The sequence below is a fragment of the Cynoglossus semilaevis genome, chromosome 1, assembly GCF_000523025.1.
Source record: "Cynoglossus semilaevis isolate Cse_v1.0 chromosome 1, Cse_v1.0, whole genome shotgun sequence".
Lineage (NCBI taxonomy): Eukaryota > Metazoa > Chordata > Actinopteri > Pleuronectiformes > Cynoglossidae > Cynoglossus > Cynoglossus semilaevis.
In genome coordinates, this window is record NC_024307.1 from 24,025,209 (window position 1) to 24,051,658 (window position 26,450).

At 40.1% G+C, this 26,450-nt stretch overlaps 2 protein-coding genes and 2 non-coding genes across 6 annotated transcripts; 2 read left to right on the forward strand and 2 right to left on the reverse strand.

Annotated features, from left to right (window-relative positions):
• Positions 1-2,555: 2,555 nt before the first annotated feature.
• trnan-guu (transfer RNA asparagine (anticodon GUU)) lies at positions 2,556-2,629 on the reverse strand. The gene has a single exon. It is a non-coding gene; the product is annotated as a tRNA-Asn (tRNA).
• A 373-nt stretch (positions 2,630-3,002) lies between these two features.
• On the reverse strand, positions 3,003-3,076 carry trnan-guu (transfer RNA asparagine (anticodon GUU)). The gene has a single exon. It is a non-coding gene; the product is annotated as a tRNA-Asn (tRNA).
• Positions 3,077-3,534: 458 nt separating this feature from the next.
• agfg2 (ArfGAP with FG repeats 2) lies at positions 3,535-18,602 on the forward strand. The gene is given in 14 exon segments (XM_025057610.1): positions 3,535-3,908; positions 5,408-5,501; positions 8,255-8,281; positions 8,284-8,372; positions 8,976-9,120; positions 9,475-9,595; positions 9,676-9,780; positions 12,894-13,127; positions 14,623-14,695; positions 14,872-14,915; positions 15,289-15,381; positions 16,461-16,580; positions 17,021-17,091; positions 17,684-18,602. Coding segments are annotated over 14 exon segments (1,431 nt in total). The 5' UTR covers positions 3,535-3,741; the 3' UTR covers positions 17,732-18,602.
• Positions 18,603-20,485: 1,883 nt separating this feature from the next.
• LOC103386702 (insulin receptor substrate 1) lies at positions 20,486-26,396 on the forward strand. Of its 3 annotated transcripts, none has more exons than XM_025057615.1 (3): positions 20,486-20,771; positions 22,182-23,163; positions 23,399-26,396. In XM_025057615.1, the coding sequence occupies exons 2-3, from the start codon at positions 22,827-22,829 to the stop codon at positions 23,530-23,532; spliced, it is 471 nt and encodes a 156-aa protein (XP_024913383.1). In that variant the 5' UTR covers positions 20,486-20,771; positions 22,182-22,826; the 3' UTR covers positions 23,533-26,396. The 3 variants fall into 3 exon arrangements, with proteins under 3 accessions (XP_024913383.1, XP_024913384.1, XP_008319340.1); XM_008321118.3 differs by lacking the exon at positions 20,486-20,771 and adding an exon at positions 20,831-21,013; XM_025057616.1 differs by lacking the exon at positions 23,399-26,396 and having other exon boundaries at positions 20,508-20,771; positions 22,182-23,385.
• Positions 26,397-26,450: the final 54 nt, after the last annotated feature.

Sequence of the window (26,450 nt, forward strand, 5' to 3'; positions counted from 1 at the left end):
TTCTTCTCTCACATGCTTCTCTTAAAGTATCAAAATATGTTACCTGTAAGAATGAGAATTTTTATATACACAATGAATATTATGCCTTTGTTGAGCTGTTGTTCTTATGTGGTTACGGATCTAATCCCAGATCTGTAGAAACCTTCCTCCCAAAATCACATTTTGGGAGGAAAGAATCATGTTCAAGTGATGGGGTAACTGATGGTTTGCCACTATTGGGGATGAAGTGAGCCAACCTGCCATCTATAGTGTTATGGCACTTGAGCCCATACATGCAGAGATTTACAGACTAGGGTGGCAGTATATGCACAGCGTAGCGTGATAGACATTGCCGAATGAAGCAACGTTGGGAGGCTCAATGGGAGGTTTGCGTCATCTTCCTGTTGAACCCAGATGGGGACCTTATTGATAGCATAAGCTTGAAGCCAGTAACCCATACATTTTTTTTAAATTAAGAAAGTAAGAATCATATAAAACATTTAAAACTGTTATATTGATAGTTTTTCTCCGTCAGAAACCATCTTTCATTCTTTACATTTGTCAAAAAACCCAAACAACAATTTTAGCACACTGGGCAATGTTAAATAAGCAACTGCACTTTGTCATCTTCACCACACACTGATGTAGTCAGACACTCAGAAGCCTGTGGTTTAGAACCCAGACGCTGTGAAGCCAGAGAGGTGTACAAGTGTAATTACAGCAGCTCAAGTGTGACTCTGCTCTGTCCTTTACACAAACACCATCATCTAGTTAATGGACGTTTTTATCTGCACAGGATCGTACTGTCATCATTTATATGTACTGCTTAGTCACCACCCAAGTAGTGTGCATGCAATTTGCCATAAGATTTGTAACTGCAGATTCATTAGTACACAAGCTCATTGCAATAGGATGATGGCCATAAGCAACCATGTGTATTTAGTGAATAACTGTTGGCAAATTGACGTTATATCAATCATGTCCTACAACAAACAAGTTAACTCAAAGCACCTACTCATAAGACAAGCTCAACAAGAGCACTGGATTTCTTTTTTTAATTTACCTACCATCCTACCTACTTCTTATTTTATTACCAAGACCTATATAATTTTCAACACAATTTCTGCCAACCTGACCTAGTTTTTGCTTATAATTCTACCCTCCACATCCCCAGTTGTCTTCCAAATTACCTTTTACCAAGATAGCAGTCTATGTACCAGGGGTATGACATACATACCTATCTAAACATGTAACTACCTACCAAATTTTACTATGAACCTGCCTATCAATGGTCTACCATTCTGTGTCTGACACTGTGACTGTCTGTGTATTTGCGTTTGTGTATCTTACAAACAACAAACAAAGTAAATTAAATAGTTACTCGTACAGTCTGTCTTCCTCCTGATTTCATTCCTGTCATAGGGTGTATTTCTCCCTCTGCTGGTCAGTCCCTGCACTGCCGTCTAGTTCTTAGAAAAAAACCCCAAACGTAACATTTTTCTTTTCTTCGGCTCATATATCACTGAAAATAGTAAATATGTATGTATGTATGTAAATATAAATACTATATCTCTCCTCGGGGGGAGAGGTATAGTGATAAATATATAAATATAATAAGTAAATATGTATCTCTCCTCGGGGGGAGAGGTATAGTAGTGTGTGTGCGTGCGTGTGTGATTCTACAAATACTGTGAAACGCATTTGATTAATAGACGTAACTGAAAGAAGGGCGTGTGTGACCTGTTGCTAAGTGGCCTCATCAAAATAAATATTGTTACCATACAGTAAGATGGGCGGGAGTAAAATGTTTTCACTTAGTGCACCGTACCAGAAATGTTGCTATGTTGTTTCCATGAGAGATTCTGTTCATTTAACGCCTAAGCACATTTAGAATCTCGGTTTAAGTTCATCCAGGTCATCTTATACAAAAGTAGTTGTAGTAGAAGTAGTAGTTATGTCAAGGGCAGTAGTTATGTCGGTTTTTCCGAAGACATTTCACCTCTCATCTAAGGGGCTTCTTTAGGTCTAATTAACTGCTGGGAAGTTTCTGGTATTTAACCTTGGAGAGGCTGAACACCTGAAAGAGAGGGTCGTTGGGGAGAACAAGGGGGTGACCACACCCAATACCAAAGAAAAAAAAAGGGTGGAGGGGGGTTGTGGTCACAAGGGTTAAGTGGTAGATGGGATTTAGCCCAAAAAGATGATCCACAAGATTTTTGTTATCATTATTTTCGCCAAAAGAACTGGGGAAAGAGAAAGGGGGTTAGCAAGGAGGTGGCACAGGATCACAGCAGTTTGTGATTCACAAAGACAAAAAAAAAAAAGTTGTCTGGCCAGTGTCTAAGTTGACATTTCAAAAGGTCTTTGTTCTTGTCTGACAGGAGATCCCCTACTCTTTAGTCCAAGTGTCAAAGGCAGAGAGAAGTCACAGCCCAAATCCGTAGTCTCAGCAACAACAGCCTTGTCCTGCAGTGTGACTGTAATAGATTTGATATAAAACGTTTTGTAGAGACAAACCAAGACGATTAGTTTATCAGATCATAAAAGTACAGTTATAAAAATACAAAGAAAATCTTCGTCCCTGGGTGGGCTTGAACCACCAACCTTTCGGTTAACAGCCGAACGCGCTAACCGATTGCGCCACAGAGACGGGGATGACGCGTAGAACACGATACAGAGTATTTGAATGTACTAATTGTTCTTTTTTTTACATTGCTTCTGAGGATATCGTGTTATTCAGTAACCACATTACATTCAGATAATAAATTGCTCATTTTAAATTTAAAATGGTTATTGTAACGTAACTCTGTTGTATTTCAAAGAATAGAGAGATTCTTGACATGTGCTTTTTTACATTTTCTTTGCCTTTACATGCACCAAAAAGATCGTGGTGTGTTGAGTGAACGGCGTACAATCAAAATAGAACAGACAATCGGTGGTCCTCAAAATAAACTGACAGGAGATCTCAAGCTCATGAATCCAAGTTTATATCGGTGAAAACGCAAAAAAAAAAAAAAAACGGTCGTCCCTGGGTGGGCTTGAACCACCAACCTTTCGGTTAACAGCCGAACGCGCTAACCGATTGCGCCACAGAGACGAAGACGTCCATTCCGTGACGTCTAATACAATTTAAATAAAAAATCGATTTACTGCTCTCAAATGTTTCTACGATTAATCGTCGCACTGCTACTTCAATATCTGACTAATCACACTCCCAGCTAGAAGCTTTGATTTGCCTGTTTTTGAAGCACCACCGCTCAAATATTTGATTCTTTATTATATTTCTTTCTTCCATTTCCCTTTTCCCATCTACTCTCCCCTTCTCCATCTTTGATGGACAAATCGTCCATCAATCATGGCATGAATTATTTTTGCCTGAGAAAACAACAATGAAAAATGTTCATCCTTGATACCCTAAATACATTTGATGCTAACAAAATAATCGATAAGAAATATATATATTTATAATTACAACCTGCATAGTGCTACGAGATTCCGCATTTATTTTGAAGTGTCCAGAAAGTGTTTCCGGTGTTTTCGTTAGCTAAGCTGCTGTCATCTGACTTGACACGCCTCCCCTGTGTGCACCCATGCATTGGACTGAAGCAGCAGAAGAAGCTCTTCCTTAATGCAGGCTTGAGTTGCGGAGGAGAACCAGAAGAAGGAGGAGTAGTCGGAGGTGAGGTGGTACCGGTGACTTCACACCGACCCTGACCTCCAGGCCCGAGAGAGGATTTATTTATACAAGAGGAATTAGACAACATGTCGAACCGAAAGCACCGGGACAACCAGGAGATCTGCTCCCGTAAGGTCCGCGAGCTGGCCCAGTCTGGAGTAAACAAACACTGCTTCGAGTGCAACCAGCCTGGGGTGACTTACACCGACATCACCGTAGGCAGCTTCGTGTGCACGTCGTGCTCCGGAATGCTGTGAGTACCAATCCTCCTCCTCCTCTTCCTCCTCCTGCCTCCTCCTTCTCCTGCCTCCTCGTGCTTTTTATTATTTACTGCACATTCAGCAACATCATGTTGTGAAAACACAGTGGCAGACATGCATGCGCATGCATGCACTGCTACTGCTACTCTTGCTGTAAAAAAAAAAAAAAGTAGGAGTAGGCCTAAGAATGTGAGATGTGATTGCACTGTAGACGGATTCACACACTGCACTCCTGCCTTTCAGCGTAAACAGGCAGAGTTGGCGTAGTGCAACAGTGCAAGATGTGAGTGTGACTGAGTGTTTGTGCGCACATTAATTTACGCAGTCCCCCTCTCTCTCTCTCTCTGTCTCTGTCTCCCCCTCTGCCTCTTTCTCATGCTTGTCCTCCAGCAGCTTCATAATCAACAGACCTCCTCTTGGTCAATTTCCAGCTCTGAGTTGCGTTCAATTTCGTCATGGTGCAGGTTTGACACTACCTCTCTCTCTCTCTCTCTCTCTCTGACTCTCCCTAGGCTCCCGTCCAGTGTGGGCGTGTACTTGTGCATAACTGTGTGTGAGAGTGTGCTGTCACATTTTGTTCTGCATGTTGGTCTCCAACACTCTTCTGTCTCTTCCTTCTCCTCCACAGGCAGATGGTCTCATCACTTTATACTTAGTGTTGTAAAGTGTGAAGAGTCAGTTTTATATATGGTGATGAGCTAGTTTGTGGATTAGTTTGATACAGTGATGCAAAAACCAAGTATCATCCAAGAGAGTTATAGGGAAATACTGCTGTAGTAGCAACCATTCTAAGTGTTGTTGGGTCTCACTGTGAAATAACCTGCACTGATATGATGGCAACCCTTCACAGATAATCATGTTCTTCTTTTTGTCAAAGTTGGGAAATAAGGTGGAAGTCTGCAAGGAAAGAGTACATTTTGGAAAACAGCAAAAGAGAAAATTCCCATAGAGAGACCCTTAGTTGACAAGGAGTTGGGCCTTGGACGAGCCCCAGAAAAGTGACAGGGCTTTGAGTTTGTCTCAAGTCTGAGAACCACATGTCTTCTAACCAACAAGACAAATGACCCATGGTGGCAGAAGCAAAGCAGATGAATAGTCATTGATAATTTTGTAGTCAGACCGTCTCTGATTGGCTGTGAGACATGTACAAAAGGTGAAAAGTGATATTAAGGTTATAAATTATCATAATACTTCTTCATGTTTCACATGTTGGTTCAGAGGAAAAGAGAAATCACAGATTTATTACACAATATATTCTTGTGTAACCTGCACATTTTCAGCAATGCCCCTCTTTGTGTCCCGGCATGAAGACGCACTGACAGGTTCTGGTTTCTGTGTTTGTGAGTCTCCCAATAATCACAGTCAATTCACAGTCACCTTCAAATCTTCAGTCCATGAGATTCACACAGACATGTCTCCCTAATTGTTTGTTAGGTTTTTTTTTTTTTTTTTTTTGCTTTATTTCACATGAATTCTCTTCTCCGTGTCCCAGGAGAGGCCTGAACCCTCCGCATAGAGTCAAGTCCATCTCCATGACAACCTTCTCGCAACAGGAAGTGGAATTCCTCCAGAACCATGGCAACGAGGTGAGTGCTGTGGCATGGCGACTTGGTGACTTGGTTCTTCAGGTGGCAGAAGAAAAAATCCCAATACTTGGAAACAATATGCTGTGATTTATTTCCTTCGACCCAGAGATCTGATTCTAAGTGTGAAAAAGATAGGACTGTGAAAGTTAAGTCAGAGATCATGTCTAAATTTTTAGAAATATTAAAAATCTAAGAGTACATTTATCAGATTTTGGAGGAAAAAATATGGATTATATTGAGATTAAGTTAAAAAAATATAGACATAAATCATAGTTTTGACTTTGAGAATTCTGAGAAAAAAACCTTTTTCACAAATCATAAAATTATAGACAAGTTAATTAGAAGGAAGTTCTGAGAAGATCTCAGTGTTATGTGGTTAAAGTAATTTACTTAAATCCCAGAAGTTCTGAGAAGTCTAAATTAAGAGATCAAAGTAAAACTTAGAGAAAAAAAGTCAGAACTGGGAAATAAAGTCTTCGGTCCTCTATTGTTAGAACAACCATTCTTTTAAGTTATACAGCAATTCAGACACAGTTCATTTTTTTGTTTGTTTTGACTCTGGCTCCTCTCATGTGATATGACTCAGGGTTGCTGATAAAAACAGCAGCAGCAGCAGCAGCAGCTGGTAAGTGTGTCTGTTTGTTTTTGTCCTTTTGTCTGAGTTTACTCTCTAAAAGAACCCTGGATCAGATATTAAGGTTCTGGAATATGAAACCTTTCCTGTGTCGCAGCGACCAGTCCAACCAGTCTTTGTGGTCATCAAGCTGTTTTTTAGGGAAGAATGTGAGCGCTGGCCTTAAACAAGTGCCAAGAAACAAAAGGAGCAGCTCTGCCTGTCCCTCCCAAACCACCATTTATTTCCTTTCTGTGTATGTGTGTGTGTGTGTGTGTCTGTGGGACAGTAGGTTTCCAGACACCACTTCACAAAGTTTTTTCCATTGTAAATGTCTCACTCAGCACATGTTTTGACCGCATTCCCTCAGCAAAAATACAACACTCTGAGCTCCATTGTTGCCATGTTTGTGATCATTCAGTGTCAGAATGCAGTTTTACTGTACCTGCAACAGTTTCCAATTACTGCGGTCACATTTGCATTAGTACCAGTCAAATGAAAATAGGTCCAAGGGGTTGAAAATGCAGTTGCATAATAACATCAACAAAGCCACAGTGACTCCTGTGATGAAATAAATAAACGCTGGAAGTCCTTGACAAATCTTAATGTTGACATATTAGCTCTCAGAAGGCTTTCATCCTCCTATAACAGTATATATGCTATATAAATTCAGACCACCAGTTATGTATCAATATTTTATTTATACTCTATATCATATGTGTCAAACTCAAGGCCCGGGGGCCAAATGTGGCCCGCGGGAGCTTAAAAAGCATTTAGTAAAGTCCATGCAGTAGAGGTTCTTAACCTGAGAAATTAAAAGTTTTTTATAATAAATCAAATAACAATCAATTTCAGAAACACGTATTAGTCTGTTATGGAGTAGTTACATCTACACTAGTGGTCCTCAACCTTTTTTGTTTAAAGAACTGGTCAGCCAGTACCACCCCTTACTACAGACTAGTACCAAGGTGCTGAGCATTGAAGGGTCATTACATTTTCAAAATAAAACATCTTTTAGACTCTATTCTGTTTGTATCAGAGTCTGAATGACATATTATTTTAAAACATTGCCAGATTATCTTTAAATAAAGAATGTAAATGGATAAGACTGGATTTTCTTTGAATGAAGTAAATTAGTAAAAATTAAGTACATTTTTCAGTGTCCAACTGTGGCTCAGTACCAAATGACCCATGGACTGGTAGTGGTCCGCAGACCGGGGGCTGCCGACCCCTGATCTATACAGTCTTCCATTTACAACCGGCCCTTTAAGGGGAACTGTATTGTTGATGTGGCCCCCTGTGAAAATGAGTTTGACACACCTGCTCTATATAAACCGGATACTGAAATAATTTGTATTTAAAAAAAGTATAATTTAAATGACCAGTGTCCTTCTTGTGACTACCAGTGACCTTGTGTTTCCCATTGAATATTTAAAAGTCTATTCAATATGTAAATCCCCTCAAAAAAAGCATTTTATTCTGCTGGAGAACCTAATTGAGGTCTAAATAAAACACCTCCCTGGTTCAACGTGGTAAAATATTTTGAAAAGTGCAGTGAAGTGTTAAAAAAAGAAGGAAAATGACTCTTGTAGCCACTGGTCCGAGCAGTGTGTGATAAAGTGTGAAGTGTTCGGGCCATAGAGATGAGTGCTGCCCATTTTTCACCAGCTCCCTGTTGGCCTGGATTTGTGTGTGTGTGTCAGTTCTAATGTGCAAGGAGGCAGAGGTGTGTGTGTGTGTGTGTGTGTGTCGTCCCTGTTCTTCCTCTCCAGCCTCCTCCTCCCACTGGTCCGCGTCCTCCTCCGAGGAGAGATGAAGCCAGTTATGATTCACGGGCAGTAATGTTTGCCGCACTCTCACTCCGGTGCTGAAGATGAATCAGTGATGAAGAAGCCTGTTTATGTTTGTGTGAGACTGGACTCAGGCTGAATGCCAAACCAGTGACGAGATTGTGGTTTGATTCTGTGCTGCAGCCCGGAGACACAGACCCCTTCACTGTTGCTGTGTGTCCTTACACAGTCATGTGATCGCTGACTGATGTCTTGTGAAATATCTGTATGTCTGTATGTCTGTATGTCTGTATGTCTGTATGTCTGTATGTCTGTATGTGTGTGTGTGTGTGTGTGTGTGCTCTCCTCAGATCGGGAGGAGGACCTGGCTGTGTGTCTTTTTGACCTTAAGGCAGACGGCTGCTCCGACATGAAGGACTCTCAGAAGTTCAAAGAGTTCCTTCAGGACAAATATGAGAAGAAGAAATGGTGAGGAGGATCCAAGCTGGTTTTAGAATTAAAAATTATTTTAAAATTAAAATAATAAACTCCTGAAAAAATTAGCAAAGGATCTGTGGGGAAATTCTACCCCAGACTTAATACAATCATTATTATGTCCCCCATATTCACTGGATGCACACTTTAACTGGACCTGGTTAACCCTTTGTGAACCCAAATATAAAATGTCCCACTCGGGGTATAACTCTTATACAAATACTCATTCATTTAAAATTGTTGGCTTTTACACAAGATTCCATCACAAAATGTTATTACTAATTAGATAAGCTGCAAATGGGAAAAGAGTATAAAAGAATAAAATATATATTTATATTTGGTCCATTTCAGTTTTGAGCAAAATAAACTGAAATAATAATACAGTAATGACTTTACATCTTTTTAGATTTTAATTTAATAATTATTAAGATGTGAAGCCTTTTTTTATTGCCACATGTTGCTGAGGATGTTTTAAAAACAAAACTGTTTAACTACTGAAACTGAAACTTTCTGTAATAACCTCCTGTTTATAAAGAGTGAACCTTTGATTGTGGTGTTTCAGATTTGATTTAAAGCATTTACTTTTCACTTTTACAGGCATTTTTCCAAAAGCAAAAACCGACGGGACATGGAGGGTCCCTGGAGTCCTGGGGTTCAGTCCATGGCCCCTTCCCTCGGACCCTTAGCGAACCAGGTCCTTCCTCACAACATGACCTCCAACTCCAGGCCTAACAGGCCACTGGTGAGAGCTTTTAAAGGTGTCCTGACTGTACATGTAGGGTTTGAGTATAAGTGTGGGGACGAGGGAATGAGAAAGAAACCTGTGTGCAGTAAAAACCAGTGACTGTAGTTCAAAGAGAGCCAAAAGAGAAATGAGATTTAACAAAGAAGAAGTGACCCGGGGTGACGTTCCACACTGCTGCACAGACAGATGGGTCAGGGAGTGATAGGAGGCAGCTCCAACATCAAAGCTTCTGCTTATGAATTATTGACAGTGTTTGAAAGAGATTCAGTTTTCCCCCTTTGTTTCTTTCTCTCTCCACTTCCCATCTGCTCCTCTTCCTCTTTCTCTCTCTCCCCGTCTCTTCTCCTGCAGTCTCAGGCCCAGTTACCACAATGGGACAGAGCGCCGACCATCTCTCCTGCTGACATGCGTACAGACGTGTTCACGGCGCGGCCGTCGCGCTCCCAAAGCTTTAGAGATGCCCCTCTAAAAGGTCAGGGGGCGATCTTTACGTGGGAGTAGATATTTACGGTCCAAATCCTATTTATAAACCTACCTATGTCTCTGATGTAGACGCCACACTGTGTGGGATAGAACGACAGCGACCAGGCTCCCTGTCGTCTGCACTGGGGACTCAGAGCCACAACCCGTCCTTCCCTGCCCTCCCACGTCCATCAGGTGTGTCACTCACTGGATTTGATGTTTTTTTTTCTTATTCCCGTAGGTCTGGATTAAAAAGAAAACTAAGAGGCTTGGAATCTTTGTTGTATTTCCAGTTAGTCAGTAAACAATGCAGGTTATGAAATCAAGCCAGTGTAGAAAAGAGTAACATTATTGAACCACAACAGGGCGATCTTGTGAAAAGAAAACACTTGCTAACTGTGTTTTAGACATTAGGAAACATTAGTTGAGACATTATTGGTCCTATTTCACATTTACAATATCTTTTAATTTAACATTTAACCCACATATTGTAAATATTGATCCTGTTAGAAGGAATACAGCCCATAAAGCACTGCAGATGAGGGTAGTCTAATCTCAACAACCATCCAGCAGAATTCCTAATGTTGAATGAATTCCTAAAAAACAGCAATCCATGTGTTTGGGTAGATGTTAAAGGATTAGGCTTGTAGTTAAAGGATTGCAGGTTTGAATCCCCCCCAGGTGATAGCCCAGTGTTCCTTTGTGTCCAGTGTTAATCACTTACTGTGAGTGTCTTAAGATGAATTAATTGAGTTTAATGTATCAAAGTCAAAATGGCTTTGTTCATTTCTCATATAATGTTTTATGCTCTCAAACTAAATTCAAATGTTCTGCAAAAATAAACCCATCACACCTGGTTGGCATTGTACCTTCAGGACCTTGATGTAGAGCCCAAATAGACTGAATCATTTCAGATATAGTCGTGCAAGGTTATAATGAGCTTTTGTACTTTCTCTGATGAAGCTGTCCTCTTATACTTCTTGGCTCTGAGTATAAACATTTTTGGAAGGACACAAAGAGACACAGCCTGCCATATTTTAGATTCTTGTCATTCTCTTTCACTATCTTGCTCAGTTTTAATCTCTTACTAGCACACTAGGTTGCTGTCTATGTGAGGGCACTCTTCTACAGGCAGCCATCCTGCCCAGCGATGTCAACATTTTTATTCCTTTTTTTAAGCTATGGCACTGTTGACATTTACTCCTCTGTGTTTCTCTTCCTTTTCTCTCCCTCCACATCCTCATAGCAAGTAGTTCTTTCAAAAACCACTTCACTTTAGGTAAGACTCCGAGCGATGCTTTCAAGTGTGTGTGCGCTACTGAATGGCTGAGATCAATAAGCTTTTTAACATCTCGTGTCATATTCTGCGATATAAATCAAACTGGAGCCAAGTCCCCCACTGGAAAATATATAGGTGCACTTTGGATCATTTTGAGTGCTTTTTCATAAATCTGCAGCCTTTTGGCATAACTTTTAGTACATTTTGGGCTAATGTTTAGCTGTGCTCCAAGCTACATTTTACAAACTTTTCTGCTTACTTGAGTTATTGATAGGTTCTTTTTGCTATTGTTGACACAGTTTTCCCTTTTACTTTCTGATATTATTAAAGGTAAGTTTTATATAATTGTTTGTTAGAGTAACTGTTGCGAATTTAAATTTGAACATTTATCCATGGGGCCACATTTAAGGTTTAAAATAACTATTTTGGCCCCTAGTTTTGCTGTTTTTAGTTGAATCAATATTTCAAGAACATTAAAAATTCTCAATTGTTCTGCTCTCAGGTGCCACCCTGGTGCATAAAGGTCACAAGATTTTATGCTTTGGTTTTTGCATATGCCATCTAATACATAAGTTGACAATAGTCTGGGTCAGTGGAGCGGATCTAAAATTAAAAACATCAAAACCTTTCCTTTGAAATTTAGGATGTAAAAAAAAGGAGTTTCTACAAAGATTTTGAATAGTGAGAAGGTCAAGGAGAAACGGAGTCATACAAACATAGCTACTGTTCTCTCAGAGGAGAGCAACACATTTGAAGGGATGCTATTTTTGGGAAGTAGCTGCAGCTACTATCCACCCTCCCTTAGCACAAGGCCACTCGTATTTCTGTCCACATCGGTGTAGAAGCACTTAAAAAACTATGTAGGACACAGCTGTAGACCCAACACTCATTAGTATCACAAAGAAGCATTGTAGCAGGTTTAGCCTACGCTAGCATTTCTTTAATTTCTGTGTAAATATGTAGTGCGTTTGATGATTTTATAAAAATGTGTCTTGCATGCTGTATTTTCTCAAATAACTTGTCTAATCCAGTCAACAGCAAAAACATGTGCTAGCATCACATAAGCATGCTCTGGGGCTAACACCTGCTAACAAGAAAACATGACGATTGCTATTTCCTGCCTCTGTTTCCAACAACAGTCATTTATGTTGATTTGCTGCTTTGAAGATGTATCTAAGGAAATTGTGGGCTTGCTACTTTCCTTCTCTATTTTCATGTCACTGCTTAACCACAATGACCACTGTGGGCCACTTCATATATACAAACTAATCCTGGTTTTGTTGAGACTCATAGTATGAAAACATATTGTAGCTTGACATACATTATTTTACAAATAAAATAAACTAAAGTTTGTGTTCTGACTTAGTATTTCTAGTATTTTTACATTAGTTATAAAGCATTACTTATTGTTGTCTTTGGTTTAAATATGAATGTATATCCACAAATGTCTCTGGAACTCACATACATGAGGTGATATACTTCATTTGACATTAAATGTTACTGTTTTGGCATTTGTCAACACACATTAAACGACTTTTTTCAGCAAATAAAGTTACGACATATTTCAGATATGTATACATGAGAATTTTACTTTTGAACCAGTTTGACTCCTGGAGGAACCACTTAATGGCTCCTCCCTCGTTGTAAGTCACTTTGCATAAAAGTGTCTGCTATATTCAAACATGTAAATGCAAATTTGTGAAATATATACTGTCCACAACTAGGGGTGTTTCTTATTTGCTTTGGATAATTATTATTAGTTAGCTAAATATTTGCCGAATGTTAGTTGAAAATACTAAGACTGCTTTAGAAGAAGCCAAAGTCAGTTAAGGATATGTAAATTGACTAACAGCCAACTTTCAGATACATAGCTCTACAAAATGGACCCTGCAAATCCTTTTTACTAACCTAAAGATTTTCAGCATGTCAAAGCTTTGCAGGTTTTGGATTTAAAATGTACTTTGTCTTTGTCTCTGGTGGCTAAAAAGCAACATGCCAGGTTTTGACTCTTGAATTTTTTGGTTCTCAGGTCGTACAATATCAGCCTCAGGGGCCACGGGGCCCTTTAGGGCCTTCCCGAAGTCTCTCAGCGTGGACTTTGGAGGTCTGAGTCATCCTCAGTCCCAGCCTCTGCCCCAGTCTTTGTCACAGCACTCCCAGTCCCAATCACAGCCCATTAGTGTCAACCAGACGACAGCAGCGGTCAGCTTCCAGGACAGGTACGCTGCCGTGTCACAGCTGGACAGTGTCTTCTCTGACACAGGTAAGAAATATACAATATAACTATTCTATATCATTGTATCATTGTGTTGTGTATTATCAGCAGATAAGAATATTGTAATTAAGATTAAAGCAGTCTTTTACAAATATTTTCTCAGCTTATCACCATTGGATTTTTATAGTTTTAATTTCTCTGATGGTTTCCGATTTTATGATGCCTTTCAGCAGTAAAAATATGATCCCCAAAGTCAAATATGATGCCCAAAAGCAAATAAAAAGGATTGGATTAAAACCGTAAAGTTTTATTCTGCCTCATGAATTGTATCAGATTGCTTTGATTTTGCATCATGATTATAGACCGTCATGAAAATCAAATGAGATATTAAATCTAAGTTAACAGTTTTTTAAAACCTACTCCGGCCATTGCCAACCACAAGGACCATCAGTTGAAAGACATTAAAATGCATCAAATAGTAATGAAATCAGCAGGACAGCAGTACGAAGCAGCCACCTGGATTCATATTAGGCTGTAGTGTTTTGTCCCAAATAGTATTTACGTAACTTTCAGAAAATTCAGTCCTGTGTTTATTTGGATATATTGTGTACATATTTGCACATTTTGTGCCAGATACCCTTCCTGACACAGCGTAATATGGTGTTGGTGGCCAGGTGGAATCAAACGCAGAACCTTGCTTTTACGTCTCAGACCAGACGTCTCCTCTTGTTATAGTATGTAACCAAGTAAACATTGTTTGGAATCAGTCAGAGTCACTTGTAGTAAATACTGTTGCCCTTTTTGATCACACCAAACAGATTGTGTTTAGTTTAAATTCACTATGACGTTTATCGAACAAGACAAAACATTAAAACAAAAACATAATTTTCAACATTGCATTACTGTAACATTTTTAATACAATTCAATGTTTGCTCGTTGTCAATAAGGCACACTCTACGTTTGCTTTGTGGTTTCTAACGACTTTATCATTTTAAGTTAACATCTCAGTCTGTACTTCGTGTCCAGACAAAATTATTCCGGTTTATTCTTATCTTAAGGACCTTTCAAGGACCCACATGGAGGACCAGATGTAGAGTTGAAGTTGCATGTGAACCTGTGATATAGATCGCCTCAGTCCCTGCCAGCTCAGCCTGGTTGCGTAACACTCTTATTCCACATGCCACAGCTTTTAGCAGCTGAATTATCTTCATTGTGTTCACCCTCAGAGTGTGCATATTCTGAATTAAAACGCCGTGTTAGACTTCTATATTTGTCCTGTAACAGATTTGTCCAGCGTGTAAGAACCAACCCCCCCCCCCCCCCCCCCCCATCACAGGCTGGTAGGTAGAGAGAGCACGAAGGTGATTGGTTTTCTGCTGCAGCTTGTTGTGATCCAGAGAGTGGTGGTTCAACACTGTGAACTCTTACTCTTATTTTTTCCTGCCCACAGATAACAGTAGCTCTTCATTCCCAAAACTAAGAGGCTTATCAATGCCCTAAGGTGACTTCTACACGTTGAGCTCTTGTTTGCATGTTTTTCAGCACCACCTAGTGGCCCCCCGCAGTACAACGCCATCTTCGGCAGCAGGCACTCGTCCACGTCGACGACGGCCAGGTACAGAAATACCTCGTCTTCTTTGCACATTCCCTCTTTTGTTAGAAACCTTTTGGTTTGTATACATGTGTCCCTGCTCTCCTGATCACGTTATGATCCATATATGAAGTTAATTAATATCGGGCGTCAGAAAGCTTGTGATTTAATGAATGCATCATCTTCCTGCTTTTTCCCAGTTCCCCCAGTGCGGATACAGTCTCCAGCTCCCAATCATTTGCAAGTATGTAAGCAACAGCAACTGTACTCATGTTACCGTCTAATGACCACTGTGTGAACAGCCAGGTCTCTCATTTTCACACCACTTTAACATCACAGTCAAATCAGGCTGCAGCAGTGCAGTAACACAACCTTGAAGTTGTGTTTGTTAGTCAAATTCTGAAAATGAAACCATCCAGATATGATGCTTTTTATACCCTGGCACTTTGCTGCCCCCTCTGTCCAAACAATGTACCTGACGTTAAATGTAAACATACAGTTCAAGTGTGACGATGAGAGAACAGCGTCGGTTCAAACAGACAGGAATTTAACCTGTTAACCCTCACACTGAGAATTATGTCCCCCGTCTCACTCTGTCCTCTCTGTCTGTGTCTCAGATTTCCCAAACCCATTCACGTCCAGTTCCAGCTCTGTTTCCCAGCAGCCCACTGCCCTCTCCCCCAGTAATCCCTTCAGCAACGCCTCAGGAGGTGAGACTCCTGTTCACGAAGCTGCAGACATTTAGACTCTGACACAACACTCCTCTTTGGTAATCAAGGCAAAAACAACAAGTTCTAGTGAATGGAAGGAATGCTGCAAAATAAGGGCAAATGTGTCCTAAATTTAGCCGAGCAGACGGCTAACATTTGGCCAAAAGTCCTTGCAAGCTAGCAGGAAAATAGGCATTTAATTATCCAAAGACAAAGAAGCATGTCATAAATTAGACGAGAAGCCAGAAGTACTGCAAAAAAAAGAACACAAATTTAAAATTAGACAGAAGTTCTTTAGACATAACTAGATGTAAAGATAGGGGATTGCAAAAAGTTGATAGAAAATGTTATATATCAATGTTACAGAATTACAGAAATGTATTCTTATAGACTCATAAAAACATAGTAAACGGCAAATAAGCCTTATTTTTTTGGCTAAATACTGGCCATTTAATTTAGCCAAAAGATAGCAAAGATATAATACGATTTAAATAACATTAGACAAAGATGGCCGTGGTCTTGCCAGTGACATACAGGAGCTAAAAGTTCCCCTAGAAATGCTAAAAATAAGTCCAAATATTTGAACCATTTGTTAGTTAGTCTTCAACTTTCTGATCATTTTTACAAAAAAGTTTTATCTAATAAACTTTTAACCAAAATATGTTAGAAATGAAGCTTATGTTTTCCTTTTTCAATAGATATACAACATTTTGCTGCCATGTACATGTATTGCCTATTTAGGAGTGTTATCACTATGAGGAAAAAAAGGACAATATTGTTCTATGAATAATTTAATACCATGTTGAATAAAGGGGGGGAAATAACACGATATGCAGTGTGTATATGTACCTCAAAAATGTACTCATCAAATTAAGTTCAATCATGAATGTACCACAGTCGATGAGGGCTAATTATAATTCATATGTATTAATAAATGCTTTTATGTTCATTATTTAACCACATCACATGTAAATTCACAGTGATGGTCACTCGGCTCATCTTGTTCCCCGTGGCCTCAGGTTCAACAGGGTCAAAAACACTTATTTACTATTATTTATGTATCTGGATCTGCTCTGCAGGTGACTCCAGTGCTTTCGTGGCCTCACCCACTTCTGTTTTCCCTCCGTCCACTGCCTTCGCCGCACCGGCCTCACAGAGTGCATCTCCTCACGAGTCAGGCTTCAACCAGGAAGCAAACGGTAAGTGCCGTAACCTCTCCCCTAAACATTTGATGTCTCATTTTAAGGTTTTGATGGAAATCTTTTGGGTGACAATGAGCTTTTATTTCACTGTAATGAAGTTCAGTTCAGAGACATAAACTTGTCCTCCTCCAGAGGATGCAGCTGATATAATCTGACCACAAGGAGTCACTGGATATTTTTTAGTAAAGCAACAACTTAAATCCTCCCACTCTAAGAAATACCCTCACAATTTGATAGTGTCCGTTTGATCGGCCTGCAGCCCTCCAGACATTACATATAAGACCTGAGGTACAGTAGAAGAACCTGCTGCATACTGAAGCACTGAAACCTGTGGGACATCAGTGAAACCTGGACTGTATGTGGGATGACTGCAGATCAGGCGTCGATGTGAAGAAGATGAGAGTTGATGACACTCAGGAGTTTCCTTTTTTCCACAGGTTTTGCCTCCTTTCCTGCTTCTGACTCTCAGCCCAAAGTTTCACAGCCGATGTCGGTGAATCCGTTTACTGTGAGTATAATACAACAGAGGTGTATAAATACCTATATATAATTGTATAAACACTGAAATGCTAATTTGACCATTTGTGTAAGGTTTTTTATCTGACTTATATATTTACTTATCTTATGAGTTATGGTCTCAGTTATGTATTTTTTTTTTGTCTAAATTTGACCTGTTTTGTAATAGCTTGTTTTCATCTTCCTTTCTACTCATCTTTCTGCTAACCGTTCGCTATTTCCTTCTTTTTGTTATTATTTTCTGAACTTTGTCATTGAATCAGCTCCTTTTACAGCCTGTTTAATGTACTGTTTATCTTTGAGTCAGTCTTTGTAACAATTATATTCTGGCAAAGTTCTATTAAATCTTTGAGTCAGTCTTTGTAAAAATTATATTCTGGCAAAGTTCTATTAAAACGATAGCTTATATTTAACTTCCTTTAGCTAACAACGTTAGCTCTTTCGTAGGTTTATGAATTCCTGTCTTGAACAAATACGCTTCTTCTTTTAACTGCACAGACTTCTTTAATTAAACAAAAGTTAGGAATGCTCCAGGTGTTAATAATGTGTCCAGTGAAAGTCTTTCTGTCTTTCTTTTCTTTTAGGGAAATGTTTACCCGAGTCGAGGGACGTCGCGGAATCCTTTCATCTGACTCCCTCCTCCTCTCTCTCCCGACTCCTCTTCTCTGTGGAAGTGGAGGGAAGTGAACTTGAGGAGCCGCTGCCATTTCAATGCCTCTGGAGTATTTTCATCCTCAAAGGGAGGGTGTGAGGCTCCTCGTGGGATGTCCTCCCCCCACTCCTCCCTACCTCCTCCTTTAAACCCCTCTGTGTCTGTGTTTACGTGTTTGTAGAGGAGAAACAAAACAAAAAATGTGTGAATGTAGTTTACAGGAATTTGCTGCGTGTGTGCGTATGTATGTGTGTGTGTGTGTGTGCATGTCTGTTTGTGTGTGTGTGTGTGAGAGAGTGTTGGCTTACTGTGTTTGTACCATGAAGAGACAGACGTGTGTGTAAAGACGCCATCTCAGGGCTCAGTGAGAGTCAATGCCTCTGCGGTTCTGGCAGAAAACACACACACACACACATATATACATATATATCCATACAAATATAACACACATACTGCTGCTGCTACTCTGCTTCATCTCCTGCTAAAAAGTGCAAAAAATCCCTCCAGCCCGTCCTGTGAAATGACGAGAACAGCCTTTTATTTTTGTCGTAAATGTTTGTGAAAATGTCTCCGTTCATCTCAGTTCTCTTCCATTTTTGTCCATAATTCTTGTTTCTCAGGCTGCATGCGCTCATAGGGCTAAAAGGAGATGCCGCTGAATGTAAAAAAGCAATTTCAGAAAGAAAAAAAGAACATATTGTAAATGTGCACGATAGATCAAATTCCATGAGTCGCTTCATGTATCGGACCAAAATTTAAAAACTTTATTTTGCTCTTTTTTTTCCAGGTCACATTGAAGTTCATTTCATTTTGCATATAGAAATGTAAAAAAAAAAAAAAAAAAAAAAAAAGAATAGTCTGTTTGAGGAGATTCACGTTACACTGCCTGTGTAACTGCAAATGTTTGTTCATAAAATCTGTTGCTGCTTCTTAAAACCATTTGACTCTGGCTTTTTATTTATGCCTTAAATTAAATTTTTTTAAATAAATCATGATTTTGCATTTTTGTAGCCAACTTCCTGCAGCAGACCTTTTGTTAATTTGCTAAATATTTTAGCAAATTTATCTAATAACTAACTAATTGTTACCTTCTGGCCACTCACATTTTCCTGTGATTATCTTGACATATTTTTAGTTCACAATGAGCATTAGGTGGTCTAACAGCGATGCTAAAATTTAGCTTGTTTAAGATTTGTTCTAGTTTATTATCAACGAGGTCAACTTTTGTTCGATTTTTTGTTTCATATTTATACTAGCCTTCGTGTTTTATTTTCATTATTATTTAAACACACTTGGTCTGTTATGTTTTCCAGATCGCCAGTCAATAAAATTCCGGAGAAAGCTTTTGTGGGACAATATGGGCCACGTTTTGATCATACGAGATAAAATCATAAACCGTGTCTCCTCTAGGGGGCGATAGAACAACAAGGTCCGTTAGAAACAGAAAAAGAAAAGCAGGTGCTGGTCAATATACAGTATGAACACTGTAACTTACACGAGAAGGGCTGAATGGCTCGGTTCCACGTGTTGCCATCCCGCTAATTGGTAGTTTCCTCAACTAAAAGTAAATTTGTTCTTAATAATTTTAGATATTACGCTGCACTTGTAACACATTGTGTTTTAACGATAGTATACAGTTTTTTAAAAAGTGTTTCTATCCTCGCCTACTAGTACGGTTATTAGCTTACTCCGCTAACAGCCGATTCGGTTGATACTTTTTAAATCAACGCGTTTTGTTCCGTATACACAGTCTACACACGTTCGGTAAAGACAGGAGCGTTGAAAGACGAACAGCACTTGATATGAAAAACAAAAACAAAAACCCGTTGGGACACATGCAATGGCAGAGCTTAGCAAATTGATGACTGCAATACTGCATGTGTGCAGCAGGGGGCGCCTGATGCTCACTTGTCTCTGACCTCGTGCTGGAGGTTACTTTTGGATGCGTATTGCGTAACCACATCCATACTGCATAAGCATGGTGTTCAAAGATAGAAACGTCCCCGTGGAGCCGTAAAAAGCTGCTGTCTGACACGTTTAACTAATTCATGATGCTGCAGTACGAGCCCGGTCCAAACTGTGTGGAATCTAAGTCAGTCAATTACATTGAAGTCTTTATATTGTATACTCATTTTTGCTCCGTGGTTAAAATGGGTTGCAGGCAGATGAGGAACAGTGTGACAACGTGCGGAAAGAACAGGCCTGTAAATTCTTTAATAATCCCGTAAAATTCAGATTTGTCCTCCCTTGAAGCCACATTTATTGGAAACAATTATCACAACAGTAGCTCCGTGGTCCCATAAAAGCCTGAAGGCTTCGCTCTGACCTGTGATTCTCCACGGAATATGTTTTTAATTTAACACTGTAAATCACAATCATAAATCAGAACATTTATGGGGATGTTCCCCTGTTTATATCGGAAAGTCTGCGGGGCTTTGTATAAAAAGAAACGAGGCAAATAAATGCATTTATATGAAGATACTGAGAGATGACAGAAGGGGATTTTTACAGTAAACAGAGCAGGATGGAGTCATGGGAGCAGCAACACTGAAATTTTACTCCATACACGCTGGGATTTGAGAGGCCTTCACGTACTCAAGGAAATCATGCTACCAGCGGTTTGAATCCTCAACGCACTCGTCACAAAACCTCAGCCTCGAGAAATTTAAGTTTTTCCATCTTAGGGTGTTGCTTAATCCTTTTCAACTATTCCTATCAGATGTTTTTGGTTGCAATTTCTGAGTTATTTTATAAAAACAGTTTTAGTCTAACTGTTGGGTGGCATTCAGCCATGTTGTCCTCATTGTTACATTTTATATAGTAAACATTTAACATGTATTTCTTGTGTTTGGGTGCATTTTAGGCAAATGCTAAGGGAACAGGCACGCAGGACCAAAACCACAAGGAACATCACACAACCACAATGACCAATGATTCAACAAGGACTGAGTGAGGGAGAGAAGCATATACTGTATACCCAGGGCACCGGGTGACGCAAGTGAGACTAATGACAGGCACAGGTGAGTGTGATGACACTGATTAACTCAACAGGCGGGAAGGCAGACAGACAGACCTCACACATTCATTAATTGCATGTTAACCTTAGCTTACTTTGTTTGTGCTTCATTTATTTCAACAGTTTGTTTTTTTCAGATTTACATATAGATTATTTTAGTTAATTTGGATGCATTTAAGCTAAATGTGCAGCGTTTCTCAGTTGTGTTTAATTTGCGTAAATACTGAAGACAGCCTGAAATGTGAGGTAAAATGTCCTTTATTATGTGATATAAATGCATCTGAAAACTTTAATGGTTTCATAGAGATTTACCATAATCGGTGTGTTATTACATTTGCAAGTCACTCTAAAACAGGGGTGCCAAACATACGGCCCTCGGGCCAAAATCAGCCTGCTCGAGGGTTCAATCTGGCCCCCTTGATGAATTCTGAAAGTAAAAAAAAATACACAAACACTTCATGTCCCTGATGTTTTTTCAAATGATATTTCAATAAATATGAATAGTTTTTAATTTACTTGTCCTTCTGTATGTGGGCCCTGAATCTAAATGACGTTGACGTCCCTGTTCTAAATGATGAATAATATGCTTAGTTACCATTAGATGGATGTAATTATACATGGTATTTGTTTCACTACTTGCTTTCAAACGATCATTTGTCACACATCACCCTGTTGTCACACTTCAACAATGTGCGATTTGTTGCCTGGACTTCAAACAGTGTTAGAACTAAAGTCAGTTGCACTATTTATGACACGGCTGACGCAAACCACATCTTCAGAACGACAGATATGTCACTAATGTACGTGATGTGTTGAATAGCAAACACGTGTATTCATCTATACTTAATCCTGACCTTGGCTCACAGGCAGCTATTGTTGATAATTACTAATTAATTATTCATCAACAAAGGGCTTCAGTCAGACACGCAGATGTTGCTGACAGCTGCTGGAAGAAATTAAACATTTTTAAGTTATTTAATATGTGTAAGTTTATATGAAATATTGCAAGACAACATAGGGTTGCCCAAATGATAGTCACAATTGTTTTTGATTGAAACTAAAGTTACTTTCTTTTGATTTTGTCCATTTTTATAGCACTATAGTCTTCCCAAAGTGCTGCCCTTTACTGGTATAACAACTTTATTACCGTAATCTGTGTTATTATTGTGTCACGTGTGACAAAGTACCACATTTCTGGCAGTTATTGTAATATACTTGCAAACAATAAACTTAATATATACTTCTGTTTATAGCTAAAAGATCCAACATATAAGTCGTACAATAAAAAGCCAAAAGTTGTACAAAATATTAAAATTCAGAAAATGTCTAAATACCAAATATTTGTTCAGGTTGAATTATAACGTTTAATAAACTGAAGTTAAAAATGTGATTGTTTTACTTTGGTTTCTTACAGAATGCTGAGTTTGAGTTGTCCGAGCTCTGGATGTGGTCCATGAACGCACCGCGATGTTCCAGAGTGTGAGTGACAGAGCTGCTGCTCCACGGTAGCTGCTCGGCTCCACTCTTCTCCACTCCACTCCACTCCACGCCGACGCACGGTACCGCCACGGGAGCAGAGGGAGGGCACACGGAGGCGCAGTGTGTGACTGTGTGTGCGTGTCTATGTGCCAAAGGTGCACAAAATGGGCAAAAACCAGCACGGACGGAGCTCCAAAACACAGTAGTAGTTGTACAGGCTGTAGTAGTTAAAGTGCAGAAGAACAGTCGGAGCTCCGAGCTCAGCGTGGCCGCATGTGCTCGACCCTGCGCGGCTGCAAAACTTGCGCTGCACTGCTCGTTTCTAAGAAGACTGCACCAAAACAACCATAAAACGACAAAAAGAAGAAAGAAGAGGAATGTTACCGTGAAGTCCGTGTTTACAAACTAAAGTGTGCTGCAGGTGTGACGGGTTCCTGCCTCATCCCTACATGCTCGGGTGGACGTGGGAGAGAGGTTCGGTCGAGCTGTAGGATGTTTAAATGACTGGAAGTTTATTGAAAAAATACCCAAAACAGAGAAAAACAAGTTTTTATTGTTAAGTGCAAGTCGTGGAGGTGACATGGATGGACAGGCTTCAGAAGAGGACGTCCGTAAGAGCGGATACCTCCGCAAACAGAAGTCCATGCACCGGCGGTACTTCGTGCTCCGGGCCGCCTCAGAACGCGGTCCGGCCCGGCTCGAGTACTACGAGAGCGAGAAGAAGTTCCGCGGCAAGGCCCCTGTCCCGAAGAAGGCGGTGGCTCTGGAGACGTGCTTCAACATCAACAAGCGGGCCGACTCCAAGAACAAGCACATGATCGTGCTCTACACCCGGGCGGAGAGTTTCGCCATCGCCGCGGAGAACGAGGCGGACCAGGACGAGTGGTACCAGGCCATGGTGGAGCTGCAGTGCAAAAGTAAGGACCGGAACCGACAGTCTTAACATGCACTCACACACTCACTCATCTCTCCCTCTCTCTTACACACACACACACACACACACGCTCGTATGTGTGCACACAGCCTGTGCTGCATGATGTTGTGAAGGAGCAGAAACGTGGCAAACTGCACAACATGACACTTCATTGATTAAACCACTGTAATAATAACAACAATGTTCACTTTCTGTGTGTGTGTGTGTGTGTGCTACAGGGTGGTGTCCTAGAGTTAGTTTACTGACAGGAGTGTGTGTGTGTAAACACTGGATCTTATCCTGTCCACCACGGAGCAGCAGCGGCCCTTATCACTCTGCTCTCACACTCCATATTGGCTTCTTAGAAAAATGAACAGAAAAAAGAACTGTTTGGGTTCATGTCTGTGTCCCACAGCTGTGGTCACTTCTTTTTTTCCCCCAAGAACTCAACACACACACACACACACACACACACACTGGCTGCATGTTGTTTTCGGACTGTTCTGCTGACTGTGCAATATTACATAAGACATTGATCCTTTAAATGCTGAATCAAATAAGGAAGCAGTGCTGGAGAGTCACAGGTGCAATATGTTGTAACTTTGCATAAAAAAATCTTTGACTGAAATATTTGACTTTATTTTTAGCTGGGAACTTGTACAAACTAATATTGTTAATATATTTAACTTTCATTTCAGGTAACAGTTAAACAAGATATATTTGCACAATCATTTTGGAACATAGTCCCAACCTTACATTTGGCAAGGTTTTTCTGTTGTTGATTCAGTTTCTTGGACGTTAGCTTTTTGTTAAGCACAATGGAAAACGCATGGCATCAAGCACATGGCTCTGAATAAAGGTTTTCAAACTCAAAAGTCATTCAAATTATTTTTTAAGAAGAAGAGGAAAACTGCAGCGAATAGAATGTTCTCTGTGCTGTGATGTAGAATCACCAATTTCCTCACGGAGGTTTGGCCAGAAGAGAGTGTAAAGTTGCCAGATCGCACATACAGAACATTTATAAATACACTGTTTTTGCTTCAGTCCCCCATTTCTGCCTGGGGAATTTTAGTTAATTAACTGCTAACACTTTTGCACCAAAGTGCATACAAAAAAGGAAGTGCGCTGCACAAGAGCTGCTGATCGTCTGCTTCCTTATTTTGTCTTATTTTTGTCAGTGGTCTCCAACCTCCGGGCCACAGACCGATGCCGGTCCATGGGTCAGTTAGTACAGGGTCGCACAGAAAAAAATGCACAACTTACATGATTTCCTTTTTATTTATTATCTGATTCTGAACGATGTTTTACTTACTTAGATGTCAATCATGGTTGCCTCGGTCACATGTCTTACCTACATCCATCTGCCTTGTTAAAAGGTCTGCTGCGGCCGGTAAGACATAATACATTACCGCTAAATGAAAACCCAGAGCTAGCAAAATGAATAGAAAACAAACGTCTCCGGAAAGTTTCATAGCGCAGGGTAAAAGAACCAATGAGGAGACAGAAGAGCCTACATCTTCAAAGAAAAAGAAAGCTGCATTTAACAGACAATTTCAGAAGTCCAACCTAAAATATGGATTAATCAGCACCAAACTCCACAGAGAAAAGTGACAATTTAGTACATTGAACACTAAAATGTCACTTTTTAGTGACATTTTAGTGTCACTGTTGCTGCAACGGTTTTGCACCATCGTGTCACTCAAGGTGAATTAGAATGAAAGTTTTCAAACAGCACAGTCCAGAGCAACACAACTCTGACAAATAGATGAGGCTGAGTGTTAACAACTGCTGTGTCCTAAATTTCCTACATGGCGTTTGGTATTGGTGTCATGATCTTCAGTTTTAAGAAATAAAAGACCGCGTAAAAAATAAAAAAAGGAAACATGTTTTCTGAGAAATCCAGGACTTTTTAATCAGGTCAATTTTTTTTTTTTGTGGCTAAATTCAGTTCTTTCTTTGTTCCCTGGTGGCAGTGAGTCTCCGTGTCCCAGGCCGATTGTCAGGGACAGTAACAGCACATTCCGTAAAGTGCTGACAGTGTGCGAAGCCTGACCTTATGCGTCTGACATTTTATTTTTCTGATCGACTTGTAATGTGTAAGCAGCTTAGTGTGTCCTCTGAAGTGGATTTGTCCAAATTGTCTTCATGTGGATACTTTTTCCACGTGTGTGCGCCTGGCAGTGTGTTCTCAGACGGCGTCTATCACCCTCTGTGTAAACACAGCTGTCCCATCAAAAAGTGGTGAGCACAGCAACTTTGAATCACCTGTTCAACCTCTCTCTGGAGGGAGAAGTCACAGTCCAGAGGGCACTGGTGACGCAATCACGGTAAACAAAACTCAAGGTGCTTATCACACACGACCCGCCGCAGCCGCTGTGTTACATAAAACGGCCGATGACGATTAGGGAGGGAAGTAAAACGCACACCTGAGGAGAAAAGAACGAGGCCACCGTGCTCCTATTTTGAGACGTCTGGGTTTTAAACCACAGAGGACAGATTTGGCAAATTCAAAGATTGCAAGAAGCTGCAGACTGCCAGTAGGTGCATTAGGGGAGTCTCATGTAACTGCAAATTTTGGACTTGGTGTTGTGGCTCCCCCACACTCATCTGTTGCTTCAGCACAACTGAGGTTTGTGTACGTGTGTGTGAATCCATCTTTGCAAGTATTTTGCGAGTTTCCGCGAGACAGGAAAGTGAATAGACAGATGTCGGCACAGACAGAGATGCTTGAGGGCTAGTGAGAAAGAGACTCTCTAACTTTTTCCCCAGTGGATTCCCAAACGGAGAAGGTTTCCAGGGTGTGAATTATCCCATCCACAGTCGCTAAGTGTTGCTTCCGGAAAGATTATACCTACTGTTTTGTCTTTCTATGAGTTGTAGTAGAAACACAAAACTCCTTTTATAAAGACACAGTCCATGATTCATCACATTACAACCTAAAATAACAAAAAGACACATTGTGCTAAAATTATAAATTTTGCTTTTGGGATGCAAGAAAAAGTACTGGAGAAAACCCCTCAAAAACCTTCAGAAAGTACACAGAAACACCATTGTCTGAGCCAGGGTGCCACCTAATGACAGGGTCAGATATTTGCAAGGGCTCCAGGCAAAAATACCATTAAAATACCAGAGTTGACCCTTGTAATTACCATGATAGGGGGTTTTATTCTGCAATAAATTATAAAATAAGAGTAGTCAAAGACTTTTTTGTAAGTAAGCTCAAGGGGAAATTAAAACGCCTAAGTCAAAGACTTAGTTTTTTGCAAGTAAGCTCAAGGGGAAATTAAAACG

Excerpts from the sequence above, each read along its gene's own strand:
- LOC103386702 (XM_025057615.1), top strand. The coding sequence starts at position 22,827 with ATGGATGGACAGGCTTCAGAAGAGGACGTCCGTAAGAGCGGATACCTC. Across the intron at positions 23,164-23,398 it reads GGTGGAGCTGCAGTGCAAAA|GGTGGTGTCCTAGAGTTAGT; the intron begins GTAAGGACCGGA and ends TGTGTGCTACAG.